This window comes from Papio anubis, chromosome 10, assembly GCF_008728515.1.
Source record: "Papio anubis isolate 15944 chromosome 10, Panubis1.0, whole genome shotgun sequence".
Classification (NCBI taxonomy): Eukaryota; Metazoa; Chordata; class Mammalia; order Primates; family Cercopithecidae; genus Papio; species Papio anubis.
The window spans coordinates 105,289,604-105,310,143 of NC_044985.1; the positions used below are offsets into that span (position 1 = coordinate 105,289,604).

Genomic DNA, 20,540 nt, shown 5'->3' on the forward strand with positions numbered 1-20,540 from the left:
GGTGATGGAGTCTCGCTCTGTCACCCAGACTGGAGTGCAGTGGCGTGATCTCAGCTCACTGCAACCTCCGCCTCCTAGGTTCAAGCGATTCTCATGACTCAGCCTCCCAAGTAGCTGAAAATATAGGTGTGTACCACCACACCCGCTACCTTTGGCAGGGTTTGGCCATGTTGGCCAGGCCGGTCTTGAACTCCTGATCTCAAGTGATCAGCCCACCTTGTCCTCCCAAAGTGCTGGGATTACACATGTGAGCCACTGTGCCCGGCAATGATTGGTCTTAATACGGCAAAAAAAAATTGTGACACAAACTGCCTTCAAGTGGAAGAATCAGGCTGGGAGAAGGGAGAGGGAATTTTCTTGGTCTGAACCAGTTCCAAAGGCTTAAAAGGTAGCTGCCACACTCAAATGAGACATATCTACTCAGTTTGACAGTTGGAAAGCTATTTCTTTCTCATTTCAGTCTTCCAAGAGATGAGCAAAATTAGTTTTTTGTTTGTTTGTTTTGTGTTTTTGAGACGGAGTTTTGCTTTTGTCACCCAGGCTAGAGTGCAATGGCGCAATCTCGGCTCACTGCAACCTCTCCTGCCTCAGCCTCCCAAGTAGCTGGGATTACAGGCACGCGCCACCATGCTCAGCTAATTTTTGTATTTTTAGTAGAGATGGGGTTTCACCTTGTTGGCCAGGCTGGTCTTGAACTCCTGACCTCATGTGATCCACCCACCTTGGCCTCCCAAAGTGCTGGCATTACAGGCGTGAGCCACCGTGCCTGGCTGCAAAATGAGTTTTAAGAAAACTTTGAGGTTTCTTGATCACTGTTATCTATACTACTTCTAATGCAATTGGAATGACTACTTTGCAGGAAATTAGTACAAGTTTCTCAGGAAAAGAAAGTTAACAGGAGGCTTGCATGAACTTGGATGAGCTTTACCTAGTCTACCACAATGAAACATACTGTTCCAAAACGGCTGTTGAGATAGAATTGGAAGAGGTAACCTATAAATAGGGAATTATATTTAATATTTATTACTTAGCTTGCAGTAATTAATGGCCAATTATTTTTTAGTGGTAACATTTAATAAGGGTAATTCACTCTCCTTCTCTCTTTATACCACTTATTGAAGACTTTATCTTAACAAGGTAAGCAGGTCTTCCCAAACTCCCCTCGGGACTAATTACCAACAACCTCTTTAAGCATTAAGCTCAGCTCCCCATCCTTGCAACTTAAAAACGTGCAAACTTTTAAAACATTTCACAAAACTATTGTCAAATTTGTATGAAAGGAAAGATTACTTCACAGAAGTCCTCAGAGAGAAAATACAAATTTCTTTCTTGTTTAGATTTCCAAACTGCATTTACAGTTTTTCGCATGGTAACTGGAATATAATGACAAATGAATGCTTCTTAAATAAAGGAAGTATATAAAATCACCGACTCTCAGAGCCACATAGGATGTTAAAATCATTTGGACAAATACCCTTATTTTAAAGAGGAGGAAGCTGGGACCTGGAAAGTAAATCTAATAATACTGAAAGTTCATGCAATCTAATTAGTGACAGAATTTGACTGAAATCCAAAAGTACTATCTGCCATTTGGAGTTATTTTTATTCCACCATGTGTTCCTCACTAAAGGTATAATGATAACAAAATGAAAAATTTCAGCCACAGTTTGAGAAGGCAAACATGGAGAAGGCAGCGCGCTATCTTCAGCCCTGTTTTAATTCTGTAATGCTTGCCACCATAGTGAAATCCATTACCAGTCTGCAGCTGAAGCTGACCATGGCTTGGTTTATAAAATGGGTCAGTCATTGCTTCTTCTTTTGCTGTGACTTCCAGGGTTAAATAAGAGTGACTCTGAAATCCATTAACCTCCTTGCCAAGGTTCCTGGTCCACTTTCACATGGGAAAATGTGACACAATGAATCAAGCACCACAGAAGCAAAAAGTCAGTAATTAGTATGTAGGACGGGGCATGGCAGTGTCTAAACAGAGAAGAAATGGAGCAGAAAACTAAATGGTTACAGGACTCAGAGATACAGCACTGCCACGTGGAAAAAAAATTATAAAGATGCTGTAGGATTTCAAAATGGAGGGCTGGCACAAAAACACATGCTAACCTAGGGCAGCCTTCTTCCTATGGGCAGCGATTCTGAAAGAAGGCTCTGGAGTAGATGCTGAAGACTAAGAATCAGGCAAACTCAAGTTCAATGCTGGTGAATTGTACTGCGTATGTTTTATGATCTGCTATCACAGAGAGTGACAGTTTTGTGGGGACATCATGGCTGCCTCAAAATTGGAGTATAATGAAGTCATATGATAGAGGGGAAAACAAAGTATAGAAAATCCATCCAACATGACGACGATGTTGGTCTGGAAAAAAATCCGGGAGAGGACACATGCTTTACAAATTATAATCATAATGGTGGTATGCTGTGCTTGTGGGATTGTGGTTTCTGTTTTTTTAAACTCCTGCCAATTAAAAGATGATAAATATATAAGTGTGTTTCTCATTTAAAGGGAGGGCCCATCTCCTCTTTAGGAATAAAAGTATTCTATTCTCAAGACAATGAGAAACAAATATGGACTTGAATACAGCCAAAAGCCAATCTGAGCCTGTAGTTATACTGAACGGCAACATCTTAGTAAACAATTACCTACAGAGATAGTTAAAAAGAAGAGAAAACTGGTATTCTGAGTAACCTGAGCTCTCTTTTAATAAATACAAGGCATCCAGAAGTAAAAAACCTAACTCTGATTATTTTCTCTTTCATTTATGTAAGTATTGTGTCTGGCTATTTAGAAGCAATTAAATTTCTGACACAGTGATTGCCTTTGTCATCAGAAATATGTCCACCTGCGAGTAAGTCTCCAATTACAAATATGAGGTTTATAACAAAAAGGGCTAACTGTTCTACTTGTTCTAATTTTCTAGTCTCCACATCTGAATCAACCCTATTGCGTACACACGCACATCGGGTAGCTTGAGGGTCACTGTGAACGGCAAGATTTTATTGTTTTCAAAACTACCCACTACTAGCCTCAGTATAGGACTGGCATAACACCAGTCCTTATGCTTATGGCATTGTTTGACATTTCAGTTCGTTATTTCCTTGCCCACTTTGTTTGTAACATATAATGGTGTCTTGCTACTTACACACCATTCCATGTCTGTTTCTAGCAACAGTATACGTGCTCCTCAAGAATTGATGTCTTGGCCGGCACAGTGGCTCACGCCTACAATCCCAGCACTTTGGGAGGCCAAAGTGGATTACCTGAGGTCAGGAGTTTAAGACCAGCCTGGCCAACATGGTGAAACCCCTGTCTTTACTAAAAATACATAAAAAAAGAAAAAAAATAGCCCGGAGTGGTGGTACATGTCTGTAGTCCCAGCTACTTGGAAGGCTGAGGCAGGAGAATCGCTTGAACCTGGGAGGCAGAGGTTGCAGTGAGCCGAGATTGCGCCATTGCACTCCAGCCCGGGTGACAGAGCAAGACTCTGTCTCAAAATAATAATAATGATGATAATAATAATAATTGATGTCTTTACCACTTCCCGTTTTCTACCACGGTTCTTCATTCAGAAATCTCAGAACACGTTTGATAAGCCAATGAATGAATGAATGAAAAACTAACGAAGTCCTTTAATGAATCTTATACCCACCTACCCGCAGTGTTATGAAGTGTGTGAATTATGCAGCCTTCTCTGAGCCAAAGCTGTACTAGTCAGCTTTTCACATACAGATTCATTAGTTTTATACCTGTGAAGTAGTAACTTGGTGTAACTAGTTTATTTCAATTTCCTCTTTTTTTCATGGTTTAGAATTACCTTGGAAAAAGTAGAAAGGGCTATATATAAAATATTAGTGGTTACTTCTGCTGGGAGGGATTGTGAAGCATTCATTTATTCAAAAAACATTTATTGTGCATCTAGTGTTTATCACCTGCTTTAGAGGAGAGAGGAAAAACATTCTTATTCATTTTGATAACTTCCTGATAGTTGCCTAGATAGTTGCAGGAATGGATAAGGAACCTAGGGGAAAAGGCAAAGACTCAAGGAAACTAAATAGGGATTATATGTGCAGTGGATGTCAGAGCAAGCACCTGCCTTGTCCTGTTTTTACAGCTGTGTAACCAGCAACGGCTGGGAATTTGAAATGTGGGTTCTACCAAATAAAGTTTTATCAAACTGGGATTGGTTATTACACTTTTCTTCCTCCACTGCGATTTCAGGTGGTGATTTACTCAGACAAGAAAACTTTATCTCTGGGAAAAACCTTATCTCTGAAGAAGCTTAATTTTAACATTTCTAAAAGTAGGTATTTTCCTTATTAGTCTTTATGGAACTACAGCTTTTGCCTTTAATTTTAATTTTTTCACCCAAATTAAGACATTCTGAAACATTAGATTGGTGCAAAGTAATGGTGGTTTTTGTCATTACTTTTAAAGGCAACTACTTTTGTGCCAATCTAATATGAATTAATCAAATGTGGAAGTGTATTTAAGGGAACATAAACATCCTTCCTTTACATTTTTGGTTGTATTTGTAAATTTCCCATGAAATTCACGTATGAAATTCACATATAAGCCCGGGATTCTCTCTGTGCCTCCACCCAAAAATGAAAATAGCATGTTCAACTATTTTAAAGTTTTCATATTTAGTATGCCCTTTACATTTGTAATATAATTTAGTGGCACAGATATTAATGGTAATCCCAGAAACAGAAGTCAAATGCAGTAATCTTTAGTTTATAAATCTGTTGCACAGGGGCCAGCATAATTTCTCTGTAAAGAAATTTTACGATCTGGCCAGAAAGTAAATATTTTAGGCTTTATGGGCCATCTGCTCCCTGTAGCAACTACTCAACTCTGTTATTCTATCTCCAAAGAAGCCATAGACAATACCTTAACAAATGAGCATGACTGTGCTCCAAGAAAATTTACTTGCAAAAATAGGTGGCAGTTAAAATTGACCTTCAGAGCATTTCATGCTATTGAAAATATGATGAAAGCAAGGCATCTTCTTTCTAGGTAGATGCTCTCTGGCACCATCAGAATTCTGCACATAATTCTAGGAACTAAAAGCATATCCTGAGCCTATCTAAAAAGCTCAGTCCAGGAACCCCTATTTATATAGCCCAGGTAACAACTCTGGCTGCTAAAGCCCAAGTTAGACCTACCTTTATTGACTAAGGAAGGAATAAAAATGAGACATATGGCTTATTTCTTGAGTTTCTCATTGCTTTGAAAGAATTGGGCACTGAATGTCTTGCCATTGTAGATACAGTTAATGAACATCCATTCACTTTACTGGTGTGAAATACTGCCTGCATCACACAGCAGGTACCGGAGAAAGGTGCTACAATGGGTAATTATTTTCTAGTGGGATGTCACCTCATATTCAGTTTACAGGAGTTTGACAGCATTTAGCCCCAAAGAAACTATAGCCACATTATAGTAGATACCTAGGACTATCGTATCATATTATAAAATATCACATCATATCATGTTATATTATAAAAGGAATCTTGATCTTCCTTTACCAACCATGTGTTCTTCTCTAGGAAAAAAAGCTTCTGGAAATGAACCACATACTGTCAATGTGACATTTAAGAAGGGCAATATTCCAAGCATAAAAGAAAATTCCAGTAATTTCACGTATCTTACTACTTTCCTCTCATGAATTAGACTAAAATTTAATTCTTGAGTAGTTTAGAGAACACAGTTGTTGGCTTATGTCAGGATTTAAAGTAGCCGCTTTAGGACAAGCCAGTATTTACATATCCACATGAAATCTGTGTGAGCCTTAATAACGTCATTTAGAAGCCACCAGCCAACACTGAACCTAAAGTCATAAATGTCTCCAGTGTGACTACAAGTTTGGTATGAACCATTCTATGGAAAGTCCAGGCACCCCGTGTACTCTACCTCACACCCAAAGTCCCCAAGAGAGAATGTGTTTCTTTATTCTTACAGGAAGCAACTGTAACTTTAGTAAAAGATGAAAACCTGCCATGATAATTGTATTTCAAAATGGGTTTGGCAGAAATGGGTTCTGCCAAAGAGCTTAAATATATGTGAATATATGGTATAACATGCCATATAAACCTAAAAATTCTATTTCTCATAAGAACTGGAATTAAAGTGCCAACAGAATGCAAAACTGTGGGAAAAAGCAAGTCAACTCTAAAACTCACATTGTTAGCAAAATTTTGCACATGCAACTGAAAATACCTTGGAGCTGGTAGCTCTCCTTGGAATTCCCACTCCCGGCCCTTTGACTAATTGACTTCTTATCCCTGGAATAGTTCTCATTCCTGACTACTCCATACAAACTGAAATCCTCCCTTTCCCTGTCCCAATGTACCCAATTGCACCACATTTTAAAAAATGTCCTACTTATGAGAACCTTCAATTATCTTGTTTATTCATTTGTTCGTTGTTTATAGTCCCATTAGAACATAAGCTCCAGGAGAAGAGGAATCTTTTCTTTTTCAGGTTTATGAGAATATCTACAGCCTTCAGAGTAATTCCTGACATCTAGTAGATACTCAATAAGGATCTGCTAAATGAACAAATGAATGAATGATGATGCTTTAGCCCAGCCCAGCTCACTGATCAGAAGCATCACTACCATAGCACCATGGCTGAGCACAGTGGCTCATGACTGTAATCCCAGAACTTTGGGAGGCCATGGAAGGTGGATGGCTTGACAAGCCCAAGAGTTCAAGATCCGCCTGGGAAACATGGTGAAACCCTGTCTCTACAAAAAAATATAAAAATTAGCCAGGTGTAGTGGCACGTGCCTGTAGTCCCAGCTACTTGGGAAGCTGAGGTGGGAGGATTGCTTGAACCTGGCAGGTGGAGGTTGCAATGAGCTGGGATTGTGCCACTGTACTCTAGCCTGAGTGATGAACTGAGATCCTATCTCAAAAAACAAACAAACAAATAAACAAACAAAAAACCCCACTGCCATAGCACTTTTGTATGTCACAAAAGCTAAGCAAAATAATAATCATGATGACAAAGAAAGAAAAGAAATGACAATCACATGCCAAAATGTAAAAAAAAAGAAAAGAAAGAAAGAAAATCAAGTCTGCAACCAAGGCAAGAGGATAGCTAATAGAAAAACCAAAGTCTCTGTTCTCATGTGATACAGTGGTTTCCAGAGCTATTACAGACATTTAATACTTAACTGATTTTTAATCACCATTTTAAAATTCAATGCCTGGGCTATGAAATTCATTCTGGATGGGAAATGGAGCACCCCAATTAGCATGGGTAGAAAGGTAACTCTCCCATGATCAATGTATTTAAGCCCTACTGTCACCTCACTAAAATGCCAAGGCAACCAGTCCAACACATATCTTAGAGGAAGCACCTTGGGTCTGTAGTTCCATTTCCTAAGGCTTCATTAATCATGTACAACTTTTGGTCTGTCAATAGCACTTCAGCGTCTTAGCTGTAAAACCCTTCAACCCTTCAGATAAGCCTTTGTTGTTAATCTCTCTCCGGCTGAAAGACAGGTTATAAGGCAGAGTCAACAGTTGGGGTGCACTACGTTTTGACTCTGAAATAAAGCCCATGCTTCCCCCGACATTTGTATATGTTGCCACCACTAATTGCTTTCTCCCAGTGCTATCTGCTGTGGGTTAGTTTACATAAAGATGGCTGTTTTAAAGACATCCCTCCTGACATATATGAACAGTGCATAACCTCTTATCTTGGTGGTTTATGTGTTTTAACAATGAAGACAGCCAAGCAGGGCTGTCCATGATTAAACCAGAACCTTTTGGATGCATCAATCACTGTTGCTGTCATGAAAAATTCTTGGCTTCCTATAGAGGTTCATTTCTTGTTGTGAGACTTTCCCATAACCTATTTTTCTGGTTATATCTCTTTTCCCATTCTCCTTTCCAGGAATCTTTGTCTTTTCTTTACTGGGTTAATTAACGGTTTGGTTTCTTTTTTTTAGGATGACTCGTTTATGGCTGAAGTGCCTTATAAATTCTCAGTTGAACATAAGAAAGCTACAATGCCAAAGACCAAGAAAAGTAGAATTGAGTATTTCATTTTTAAAATTATCTAGCCTGTGCATTACTTTACTTTTCTTGCAAAGCACTTTTTGGTATCTTATCTTATTTAATAGGCGCAATCAAATCTGACAAAAAAGTATTCATTGTTCACACCAATCTGATTACCAAAAACTAAGATAAGAAAAGTTAAGCAAATCACCAAAGTTAAGACAGCCAATATGTGCAAAGCTGTGATCAGAAACCCTGACTCCAAGGCTAAACAACCCTGCTTCCCTTTCATAGAGATATAAATAATATAAAGAAAATACTAACCCATAATTACAAATTCTTTTTGAGAATTGGGTAGAAAGTTTCCAGCTTTCTCAATTCACCCTAGAGTTCAAGTTCACTTCACTTCCCTGCCCTTCATGATGATGACGGCTAGCTAGTATTAATTCTCAAATGATCCTATTTTATCATTTTCATGGGGATGATCTTTTCTGCCTTGTTCCTACTTTCTGTGCAGGAGAGCAGCCAGGAGTTTCTCTTAAAGGTTCTTTTTCTAGGTGGAAGATCACAGGAATAGGGCGAGGGGCAATTATATCTCTATAGCAGAATCTCTCATAAATCTAAATGTTGATAGCAAAGAAGATACCCTGGGCTGAGTGTGGTGGCTTATTTCTCTAATCCTAGCACTCCGGGAGGCTGAGGTGAGACAATTGCTTGAGCTGGGAGGTGGAAGTTGCAGTGAGCTGAGACCGTACCACTGGGAGACAGAGTGAGACTCCATCTTAAGAAAAGAAAAAAGAAGCTACCCCGTTCTCACCCCAGGGGATCTCAGAAAAATGTGTAATTAACCCTGTTTCATAGAAGCATGCGGTGAATAACCACTGTATGACTTCCATGCATAGTGTCAAAAATAGCATCCAGAAATGACAGGACTCGGTCAATGACAAGCCACTCTTAATTATTCATGGTGGTAGAAAAATTGTAATAACCTGGCTAAATGGCATTGGCAGGTTATTCAAGCCTTTCACTTGGGCATATATTACTGTCCCTCGAATCTTTGCATTTTCCAGTGGAATCCACAATGGGCTGTTTATGACTATAAAATGAGGAGTATGTGGGGGGGAAAAAAAACCAGGAGGCTAAAACAGCATTGTTCTTTTTAAAAGAATTCAATGAGATGATACCTGATCTTTATGAAATATCATGAAGCTTTTGAAATTTTGGAAACAGCCAAATGGCAAATGATCATTCTAGGGTCTATCTAGTGCTTTCGTTGAAGCTCACCTGGTGATCTTTCTCCTTCTATCTTTAATTTTCTTCAAACAAAAACCATCCACTTTGTTGTCTAGAGGTACTTTTTCCTATTAGTAGCTAAAACGCTGAAAGGCAATCTGAAAGGAAGAAACAAGAATGTGGTATACTCACTAGCTAATGTCAGATGTTGAACTCCTAAGATCTAACTGGAGCAGCAGCATACGTTGACGGCTGCATCTGAATCGTCCAAATGTCTTTGGTTGCTTTGATCAGTTTGTACAGTCCATGGGACAGACACATTAGCTGGCTTACCAACTAACAGGCAGCAGGACCATATGTTCTGAACTAAAAACCAACTATGTAATCTGGCAGTGTGGGGGAGTTGCTGTCTCAATTTGAGTTTTTGTCCTATGACAAATGGAATGCAGTATGAAACTACACTATTACATTGCAAATTTGATAAATGACATGGAATGAGAAATTCCCCTGGAAAACTTGGATTTGGAGATTTTTCATAAAAATATGTTCATGAAAAAGATTGATTGCATGAATGATAAAATGGCTAGAGATCAACCAATGAATCTTCTGAAACACTTTCATGAATGACACTTTGGGAATCTTTGGCCTTTGTTCTCACTTTTCTAACGAGTCTTTCACTAGAGCTAACTGCACCCTCACTGACCTATTTCATAGAATGTATCCCTCCCCCGTCATTATATGATTAGTTACTTGCAGCTCTAAAGCAAAAAGAAATATGCTTTCAGGTGGATTAAAAAAAAATGTAGTTTACTTGAAACTGAAGGCTGCCTTTTATCCTATGGTTTATACATCAAAGCTTCGCTCTAGACGTCCCTCCCCAAATCCCTTAGCCAGACTGCTAAGCATGTAAATCTTTGGGGTAGTGAATTGAACAGAATATCAGGGGCACCTTCAAGAGCTTGTTTGAAAATGGATGTGAGACTCCCAAAATTAAAGCACTTAAAAAAATAAAAAATAAAAAAATAAAAAAGGAAAAGAGTCCCTCCCTTCTCCTGACCTTGGAAACAAGTAAGGACGATGTTATTTTAATTTGCATTCAAATTTTAACACAGTCACATAGCACCAGTGGAATCGACATTGGTTTTCCACCGAAGATTGCTCATCATTTCATTATGGTTCATTATGTTGATAACTGTCAGAAAGCATTAGCAGCGAGGGCTTTGAGTAATAGAACTGAAATGGTAATTTTAAAACAATACACTTTCTGGAGGAAATACAGCAGCGCACTAAATTCAATTAGAAAAGGCAAATGTAGAGACAAAGTAAGTGATGTTTGTTGTTTGGAACTTGGCTGTTTCAATTTCTTGATAACGTAAACCTGGAGAAAGCTTTTGCAAATCAGGACCTCTGGTAATAGATCTTAGTAAATCTGCCCTCATTAGCTCTGAGCTCTCCTACTATAAATTGTCTTAAAAGCTGCAATTTTGGAATATTTTCGGCCACGTCTAAGTATCAATCAATCACTCTTTGTTTGTTTGGCACAGCTGACTGAATTATTCAAGGCCGTTTACTTGGAGACAGATTCGTGAAGGTCCTTCAAGTTAGCAATCTAAAATAATAATCTCTCATTTACGAAGCGTTCCCAATCACCAGGCTCCGATAAGTTTCATCAAACAAGTTAAATAAGGAGCACCTGAAAGCACGAAGACAGCTTTCCAATAGAAAAATACGAAAAACTACTCTGGTAATAGTGCTCAGAAGTCAAGGGGGCAAAATGACAGATGAGCTACGTTTTTCTAGATATGCAAAGCCAATTTGCTATCTTTACAAGGTACTTTTCTAGCACATTTTGAAACACAATAAGGGGTTGGAAAAGAAAGTTACCTTAAGGCCGGGTGCAGTGACTCACGTCTGTAAATCCCAGCATTTAGGAGGCCCAGGCGGGTAGATCACTTGAGGTCAGGAGTTCGAGACCAGCCTGGACAACACAGTGAAACCCAAGCTCTACTAAAAATACAAAAATATTAGCTGGGCGTGGTGGTGTATGCCTGTAAATCCCAGCTACTCGGGAGGCTGAGGCAGGAAAATTGCTTTAACTTGGGAGGTGGCGGTTGCAGTGAGCTGAGATAGTGCCACTGCACTCCAGCCTGGGCAACAGAGTGAGACTCTGTCTAAAAAAAAAAAAAGAAAGTTACTTTAAATATAATATTGATTTAGCTTCCCAGTGGGGGAAAAGAAGATCTTTCTCACTACAATCATTGAACAAGCTAGTACACGACGAACAAGTCTTCCTGCAGGGGTGTGCGGCTGACCACGCCCAGCCCTGCTGATAACCAGACTGCATTCCAGAAGAAAGGGGAAGGGAAACAAGGAGAAAGATCTAGAGAAGGGAAAGAGCTACTTATTTGAAGAGTTAAAGGATATTAATTTCATTAATAAAAATCACGTCAAAATCCCTGTTAAGAAACGATTCATAAAATAAAAATCCTGCCATCAGCTTTAACGGCAGCCCTGAATGTGCAGAAATAATGGTGCCTGTCCTGGCAATGTTGCCAGAAAAAAGCCTGTTGCCTCTCTTGACTCATACAGGTGTCTAAGATGAACAGTTAACATTTCTACTCTCTGGCAATAACTTAGTGAGGATTCTGGAAGAAACAAACAGCAAAATTAAAAAGAAAAATAATTCCACAGTGAGTGCATTTGGTTATGTGATTCTTCTCAGGTTGGATTTTCTTCATACAGGAGACAAATGAAGTATTCCATTTCCATTAACGGAGAATGATCAGAATCCATGAAATATGTTTCTAGAGTCACCACTGAGCTGAAGAACAGGTCTGAAAGTTACAGGCATCAAAACAGAATCTCCTGTCTCCTAACAGCCGTGGGGCAGGAAATGTAAATCCTTGCTGCCTAAAGATGGTTTTACAGATCAGTAGCTTCAGCCTTACCTGGGAACTTGTCAGAAACAGAATCTCAGGCTTAACCTCGCTACTCCTAATCCTCAGGTGATTTCCGTGCATGTGGATGTTTAAAAAGCTCTGTTCTAAACTCCCTGTTCTAAATAGTTATGGGCTATTTTCTAGAAAATGTTCAGATGGTGCTTCCATAGAAACATCTCAGTACATCTCACAGGCAGCCATTTATGTTAACCTAACCAGAGACTCCATCAAAAGTATTCCCAAAGGTAAAGTTTGTTTACGATTAAATTCTCTTACGCTCTCCAGCAGTGTCAATGGTGCAAACTTCCTAGGCAGTTTCCTTCTAAATTAGCCAATGCTACTTGTATTCACCTGGTCTAATCGTTCTCCAAGTGAACAAAAACCTGATTTTACAAGCCAGTGGAGCACAGTCTCTCTTTGGCTAGAAGAATGAGTCTCAGATAGTGTGTTTTATTTCTTCATTAGTGTGCCGTCACAGTGAGCGATCACTAAATGCAGGGCTGCATAAGAATGCTGGGGTTAAAGACAGCATAATGAACAAAGAAGGTGCCTGATTATCATGGCTGTCAGCACAAGGGAATTGGGTTTGTCACCTGGCTTAACCAACTGGTAAGAACTGATTAGAGGCTGGAATCAGTTTGAAAGGCTCCCTGATGTTAGGCTCCTTCCCATCGCCACATCTTGTCAAGAGAATCCGATAAAGCTGGGGGCAGGGTGCGAGTGGGGAGAGTTACTCTGTGGGTCATGTGAACAAGAGGGTCTTTGAGAAAATCCCACTGTCTTCTCTATGGGAATGTCTCCTACAGTATTGTCCAGTAGAATTTTCTGTGGTGATAGGAACATTCTCTGGGTCTTCTGTCCAGCACAGTCTCCACTAGCCACAAATGGCTACTGAGTTCTCAAAATGTGCCAAGGTTAAATAAGAACCTGAATCTTAATTTAATGACTTTAAGGTTAAATAGCCGCATGTGTCAAGTATCTACTGTACTAGACAATACAGGTCCACTATATTCACTGAGAAGGGAGATGTCGAGAGGAAGAGCCATAGGCTAAGAATTAGAATCCAGTTCTGCTACCTGACTTACGACTATATATATTATCAGCAAAGTATAGTTACTTCCATGATTATCCCTATCTCAGAGGAAGTCGTCAGAAGCTTATGCAGTTACTGTTTAAGTTTTTAAAAATATTTATAAGTTTAGTTCTGTTGGCCGGGTGTGGTGGCTCATGCCTGTAATCCAGCACTTTGGGAGGCCGAGGCGGGCGGATCACCTGAGGTCCGGAGTTCAAGACCAGCCTAGCCAACATGGTGAAACCCTGTCTCTACTAAAAATACAACAAACTAGCTGGATGTGGTGGCGTGTGCCTGTAATCCCAGCTACTTGGGAGGCTGAGGCAGGAGAATCATTTGAACCCGGGAGGCAGAGGTTGCAGTGAGCCAAGATTCTGCCATTGCACTCCAGCCAGGGTGACAAGAGCAAAACTTGGTCTCAAAATTAAAAAAAAAAAAAAAAAAAAAATTTAGTTCCGTTGGAGAGGTCTGAACCTTAACTGTACAATAAATTAACAGGCCGATTTTTGAAAATACTGATGTCTGAGTCCTACCCACCCCCCTAGAAATCCTGGGGTACAGGGCAGCCATCAAGTAATTTAATTATGCACTCAAGGGTGAAAATCACCGATAGAGAGGCAGTGAGATACGCTGTCAACCTGCTGAGGAGGTAGTTTGGGGAAGGAAATGACCAGCTGGAAATAAAAGAGAAAGAGAACAACATTTATTAGATCCCTACCAGGTGCCAGACCTTTGCAAATATTTTCCTATTTCATTCTTAAAACAGTCCCAGAGGTAGATGGTGAGAATTCCAACTTACAGATGAGGAAATTGGGGCCTGGGGAGGGTAAACGTTCTCTCAGTATCACAGTGTTGGTCAGTGGTTAGAGCCAAGGCGATCTGATCAGCAAGTTGATGGCGTCGCCATCAGGACTTTGTTTCCTCTTAACTGAAGTGTTGCATATAAAGTAAGTGGAATGTGATCACCATTAACGTAATGCACAAGGCGGTGCAGTGGCTCACGCCTGTAATCACAGCACTTCGAGAGGCTAAGGTCCATGGATCACATGAGGTGAGGAGTTCAAGACCAATCTGGTCAATAGAGTGAAACTCCATCTCCGCTAAAAAGCAAACAAACAAAACAAATGGGTGTTGTGGTGGGTGCCTGTAGTCCCAGCTACTCAGGAGGCTGAGGCAGGAGAATCACTTGAACCTGGGAGGTGGAGGTTGCAGTGAGCCGAGATCACACCACTGCACTCCAGCCTGGGTGACAGAGTGAGATTCCATCTCAAAAAAAATGAATAAATAAGTAAGTAAAGTAATGCACAAGACCTTGAAGTAGTGAAGTGTAGCAGAAGGAGTTCCAAGAGCAGGTATTTTCATGGACCTTTTAACAATGACACAAAAAGCCACCAGCCTTCCTTCCCTTCACCTTGTAGAAAATGACTTCTGAAACATGCAAATGTTACTTTAATTTTTAGATTTTTTAGTCCATCCATATGCTAAAATCAAATTTTTTCCTTTTCCCCTTTGCATCCTTAAGATAAAGCTAACAGCTTTTCCTACAGAAAAACACAATTCCAAGGGCTCAACTACCACACCCTTATTACACATACATCAAATGTTCTAGCAGCACAGACGTGGCCATCTTTGGAGGTTTCCTAAACTCCCAAGTAGCAATACTTGGTAATAAAGTGATGGGCACACATTCCCCTTAAATGCTAAACAGGTCGGCATCATGAGACTAAAAAATACCTGGGAGAAAGAGCCAGGCCCTCCTGCCATCAGAGATAAATTTCATGACACTCAAAATACAATCAAATCTCAGCCTAGAGAAGGCTTTATCTGCATGGAAAGTAAGTGGGGAAGTACCTGATGCAAACTGAGGGCAATCATCAAAATGTCAGTCCCAAACACTTCCCCTTGAGTTTACTATTATGCCCCAGATTCCCACAAGAAAATTGTTGGTAGCAGGTGTGGATAAAGATGGGGAGTTTATTATTAAACTAATCACACAAATGGAACATAGCATGAAAATATTTACATTGGAAAAGAAAAAGGTTGGGACTTAAGAGTTCAAACAAAAGTGGCCACCCAGAGAAAGTACTTAGTCTATGGAGGAACAGGAAAGGGAGAAAGCAGAAACAATCCTTGCCCATTTACAGTTCTTCTGTTTTTTTTTTTTTTTTTTTTTTTAAAAAAGAGGGTCTTTTTTTGTCACCCAGGCTGCAGTGCAGTGATGTGAATGCAGCTCACTGTAGCCTTGACCTCCTGGGCTCAAGCAATCCTCCTGCCTCAGCCTCCCAAGTAGCTGGAACCACAGGTGAAAGGCACCAGTCCTGGCTATTTTTTTTTCTTTTGTCTTTTTTTCTTCTCTTCTTTTCCCCCGAGACAACAGAGTCTCCTCCATCACCCAGGGTGGAGCGCAGTGTTGCAATGTCAGCTCACTGCAACCTCTGCCTTCAGGTTCAAGTGATTCTTGTTCTTCAGCCTCCTGAGCAGCTGGGATTACAGGCTCACACCACCACGCCTGGCTAATTTTTGTATTTTTAGTAGAGATGGGGTTTCGCTATGTTGCCCAGGCTTATCTTGAACTCCTGACCTCAAATAACCCGCCCGTCTTGGCCTCCCAAAGTGCTGGAATTATAGGCGTGAGCCACTGCATCTAAACTTTTTAACAGTTACATCTGAGGCTGACCCTAGGATTCTCCTTAACTCTGAATGTTTCTGCTTGACTTGGGACAGCCAGCAAGAGAATCTCCCAGCAAATAGAAACTGTGTGAGTCTTCAGGTTGTACGACTCTATCCAAGGCAGTGTGTGATCTTGGGCATGTTTTAACATCTCTGAGCTTGCAGTTACCTTTTCTATAAGATGAAGATTACATCTACCTTACAGATTTCTTATATTATGAACCAAATATTAAGATTTTTTCAAGTACCTATTACATTACCTGGGCATAATTATAAAATTGTCATCATCATTATTATCTCTCATTATGAAAGAAACTCTGGAAGTTATAGCAATTTGAATATAAAGTCAGAGAGACCTGGAGTCTCACTCCAGTCACTTTAAAGATAGGACTTGATTTCCCAGTGGCCCAAAGTGCTCGAATACCCAAAAAACTTTTATTTGCAGGGTTGTTAGCTCCAGATTGGCCAAAATACAGTTTGTAGTAGTTAGGAAACAAAAGAATAATACTGATAATGGTAACTGAAGCTAATATATGTGTGTGTGTGTGTGTGTGTGTATGTGTGTATATATATATATATATATATATTTTTTTTTTTTTTTTGAGACACAGTTTTGCTCTTGTCACCCAGGCTGGAGTGTAATGGTGCGATCTCACCTAACTGCAACCTCTGCCTCTGCCTCCTGGGTTCAAGTGATTCTCCAGCCTCAGTCTCCCAAGCAGCTGGGATTATAGGCGCCAGCCACCATGCCAATTAATTTTTGTATTTTTAGTAGAGACGGGGTTTCACCATGTTGACCAGGCTAGTCTCGAACTCCTGACCTCAGGTGATCCATCCACCTCAGCCTCCCAAAGTGCTGGGATTACATGCGTGAGCCACTGCTCCCGGCCAAAGCTAAAATGTATGAAAGTGGCATCGTCCTATACGATTTACATAGCACATAAACAACATAAGGCTGTTTAACACCAACAACCATTAGGAGGTACTGTTATTAACTCCATTCTCCAGGTGAGAAAACAGACTGAAGAGACTCAACAGTCACCCAGCTACACAACAGGCTGGGAAACAAACTCAAAGTCTGTGGAAGGTCTCTGAGCTGAGCCAGAGGCTATCCCTCCAAGCACAGATTCACCTAATGGAAATTCATGGGCCCAGTGCTCCCTGTTCCGATCAAGGTCACAGTCATTGTAGGGTCTGTGAAGCCCCAAGGGTACATGAAAGGAATGGTAATACCTAGGAACACTGTCCATATAAAGTGTGAGAAAAGATTTCCTCACTCCTGCTCTTCATACCAAGCTTCCCAGCCTCATTCATTCATTAACCCAGCATTTATTAAATGCTATCATTAAACAAGCATTTATTAGGATTTGGGCCTAAGTGCTATGAATACAAAACTATGAGTAGAGAAGGAAGAAGTGTAATGACAACATAAGCAATGATCTCAGTGCACACTGAGCTGTCCTTTACAGACTGAAACCACATTCCCAAACCCTGCTGTCTACCTGTTTCTTCTGCCAGCTGTCAACCTTCCCCGAGTCCTCAGTGCAATGGCAAAGCCACTTATAAATTCCAATCTCAGCTCTAACCACACTGTCAGACAACCTCTAAACAGTCAATCTCTTCTCCACCAAGTAGTCTGTAGGCAGCCGTGCACACTGAAGGCAACCAGAAACAGTGGGAAAGACCCTTTCTTTTTACAAGCATTTCCCGGGCTATGATTGAGAAAGGATGCATGTTTGATCTCAAGTGGCCCCAGCATGATTATCCCGGGACAAGATCTAGCAGTGCCTTGCTAGGTGTGAATGAAAGCTGTTGGCATCACAGGAATGAGAGATGAGCATACAACTTACGGGTGCAGGGCATAGAGGCAGCATCATTGTCAGCTCTGAAAAAGCCTCGGTCACAGGTGCACGAGGTGGCTCCTTCCCAGACAGAGTAGCTGTGGGGTGGGCACTTGGCACAGGTGGCATCCGTGGAGAGAGCCTTGTAATATCCAATTTTGCAAGCTGCAGGGAAGAAGAAAAAAACAAACAAATATAAACCCCTGCAAATACAGCAATGCAAAAATGCAAAGCCACCTCTTTGATTCAGAAGAAGGGAGACATTCTTGCTGATCATCAGCGATCATGTGGCTTGAAATGCAGGTAATGCAACCAAAAACATTCATTGAGTATAGTCGTTCTTTAAGGGCCATTAACATTCCTGGTCAGGTGACAAGAAGTCCAAGGGAAGAAATTTTCTTAAACCTGGCATAATCAAGTAAAAGCACAGCAAAGTTTACTGAACGCCTTTCTATGTGCCAGATACCCTTTATACACATGATGCTGCTTAATTCTTACAGCACCCCTTTTCTACAGGCATTATCTCTACCTTAGAAGTGAGGAATTTCAGCTTTGAGCAGTTAATTGCGGGCACAAGACCATACATCTGGTAAGTGTCAGCACCCAGCTTTGACCCCAGTGTTCTGCCCTCAAAGCCTGTATGCTTAGTCACATGCTATGGAATTTCCGAGTGTAGCCTTTAGCCAACCAGTGGGAAGTGTATCCAAGAGCTAACAAAAAAACCAGTTTCTGATTATTTCCTAATTACAGCTACAGAAAGAACCAAATCGAAAGATCAACAAAGGCAACCAAGTAAAAAAGACGAGTTTGTAAGGCACGGGTCACAGTTTCAGGGTGAAATAATAAAGACTATCAACTGTAGATTTTGGAATATAGTACGCTAAGATGTGTTTTTTGATCAGTGAATATTTTGTGTCTATTTTCGAGTTCATAAAACCCTGCTATTTTTCCCTCTTTCCATTTTTCCAGCACCCTTCCCCCTCCATGCACACACCCCCCAAGAGTCTGGTGTAAAGAACACGGGCCATATAGTTTTTTGTACACCTGACATGCTTTCCATGACTTCATCTTCATAAACATCACACTGACACTGTCATCATACTGACACTAAGGACTACTTTTACTAGTGTGGAAAAACTCACTAATTCTGGGGAAACTCATAATAAAAAATAATGACTACTTGCTCCCCATTCTTTTTTCTTCCCCTAAGGCTTTCATGATCACCTCTCAAATCTGTCTCAATCCCACATAAAAATTGACTAACACCATCAGCACTAAACCCACAGAGACAAGGCTATTAAGAATAAAGTTATTTCATAACACCAGACGTTCAAAGAAAATGTGCCAGTAACCCACAATCTTTCCAGCATAATTCACTCTCATTGCTTTTCATTCATCACGTCCTTAGGACGTGTCTATACTGTCAGAAACAGCAGTGGGGAGAAGGTCCTATCAGACGTTTTCCATCAGCCTGGCAGCCAAAACAGAACAGCCATGCTAGCAACACAGCAGAACTTATTGAAACGAGTGCTAGAAAGAGATCCATGCAACTGCTTGATTCTCTCTGGAGATAGGGCCATCATCTCACTGTCACTACTCATCCGTCAAGCATCTGTACGGCTTCCAACTGAAGTCTGTTCCACCCACTCACATATCCTGTTGGCATTTTCTTAATCATACTCTTGTAATGGCAAGCGGAAAGGGAATTTAGCAGGGGCTCAGGAAGGCACACGGTTACTTCACTCTTACTAACTGAAGTTGTTTATGGAATTTCCTTTAACAAGCCAAAACTTTATGACGTGTGGAGCACTGACAATAAAAGCAAGCGCTGGGAGATCAATCTCTCCCTTATTTGCTTTCGTCTTTCACTGGACCGGAGCATCTTAGAAAAACAAGCTGCTCCAATGACTGAGATTTATGTGTCTCAAGTTTATACACATTGCATAATTAGATAAGGTTCAACTTGCAAGGTGCTTTTTTGGTCATGCTTAAGATGGCCCTAGGGTTTTGATTAAAATCAGAAACCCTGACTTTGGCAGGAAGAAGGACTGGGGGTCAAGCCCGGCTTGCCCACATCAAACACAATGAGCCTCTGAACAGGAACACAAACCCGCTGGGTCCCACCTGTCACTCAGTCAGTCGCAGTCGACAAAAGCAACTCGTGGCCACTCAGGACTGCAAAGAAGGCACAAAATGCTTTCATTTTTCTTTTTTTCACATCTGAATGTTGGCAGAAAACTGCATATTACTGACTGATTCTCATGCACCCCTCAATTTCAACAAGCATCAAAATGGAAAAACTCACAGCGGGAGTGGAAGATCGACAAGGACAAAAATCTGTCCAGTGGCTGATCATCACAAAGTCCAAATAGCATATTTGAAAAGCTATTCTGATAACACTACTTCCAGTTAAAAAATTAAACTCATCTTTTGCAAAAATCACAATGGAAAATGTATCCTTCAATTTCATTAAATTTCTTACAGTGCAAAAACTTGTTGTATATATTATGTGAATAAGAAAAAAGTGCATATGCTAGTTTCTATTTTTTCCTATTTTTCCTCAAAGCTGGTATTAATATGTCACCAGGAATAAATATATGTGAATTCATTTGGGAAATACAGTTTTATACCAATTTGGAAAATTGAAGGCTGCTGTTCTTTAAACACACGCTCTTTTCCTTTTGCTTTTATAAGCACAGGCAGAAAATACAAAATTGTCATTGTGCTGTTCTCGGCAGCCCTTGCTACCCTTAACACATTTTTTTG

General features: G+C 40.4%; 1 protein-coding gene across 2 annotated transcripts in view; it reads right to left on the reverse strand.

Moving 5' to 3' along the window:
* Positions 1 to 20,540, reverse strand: part of EPHA4 (EPH receptor A4) — a 155,048-nt gene that overhangs the window by 64,718 nt on the left and 69,790 nt on the right. For both annotated transcript variants that reach the window (XM_003907996.3, XM_009183166.3), the window contains exon 4: positions 17,784 to 17,939. In XM_003907996.3, coding sequence (XP_003908045.1) covers positions 17,784 to 17,939 — 156 coding nt within the window. The remainder of the gene's footprint in view (positions 1 to 17,783; positions 17,940 to 20,540) is intronic.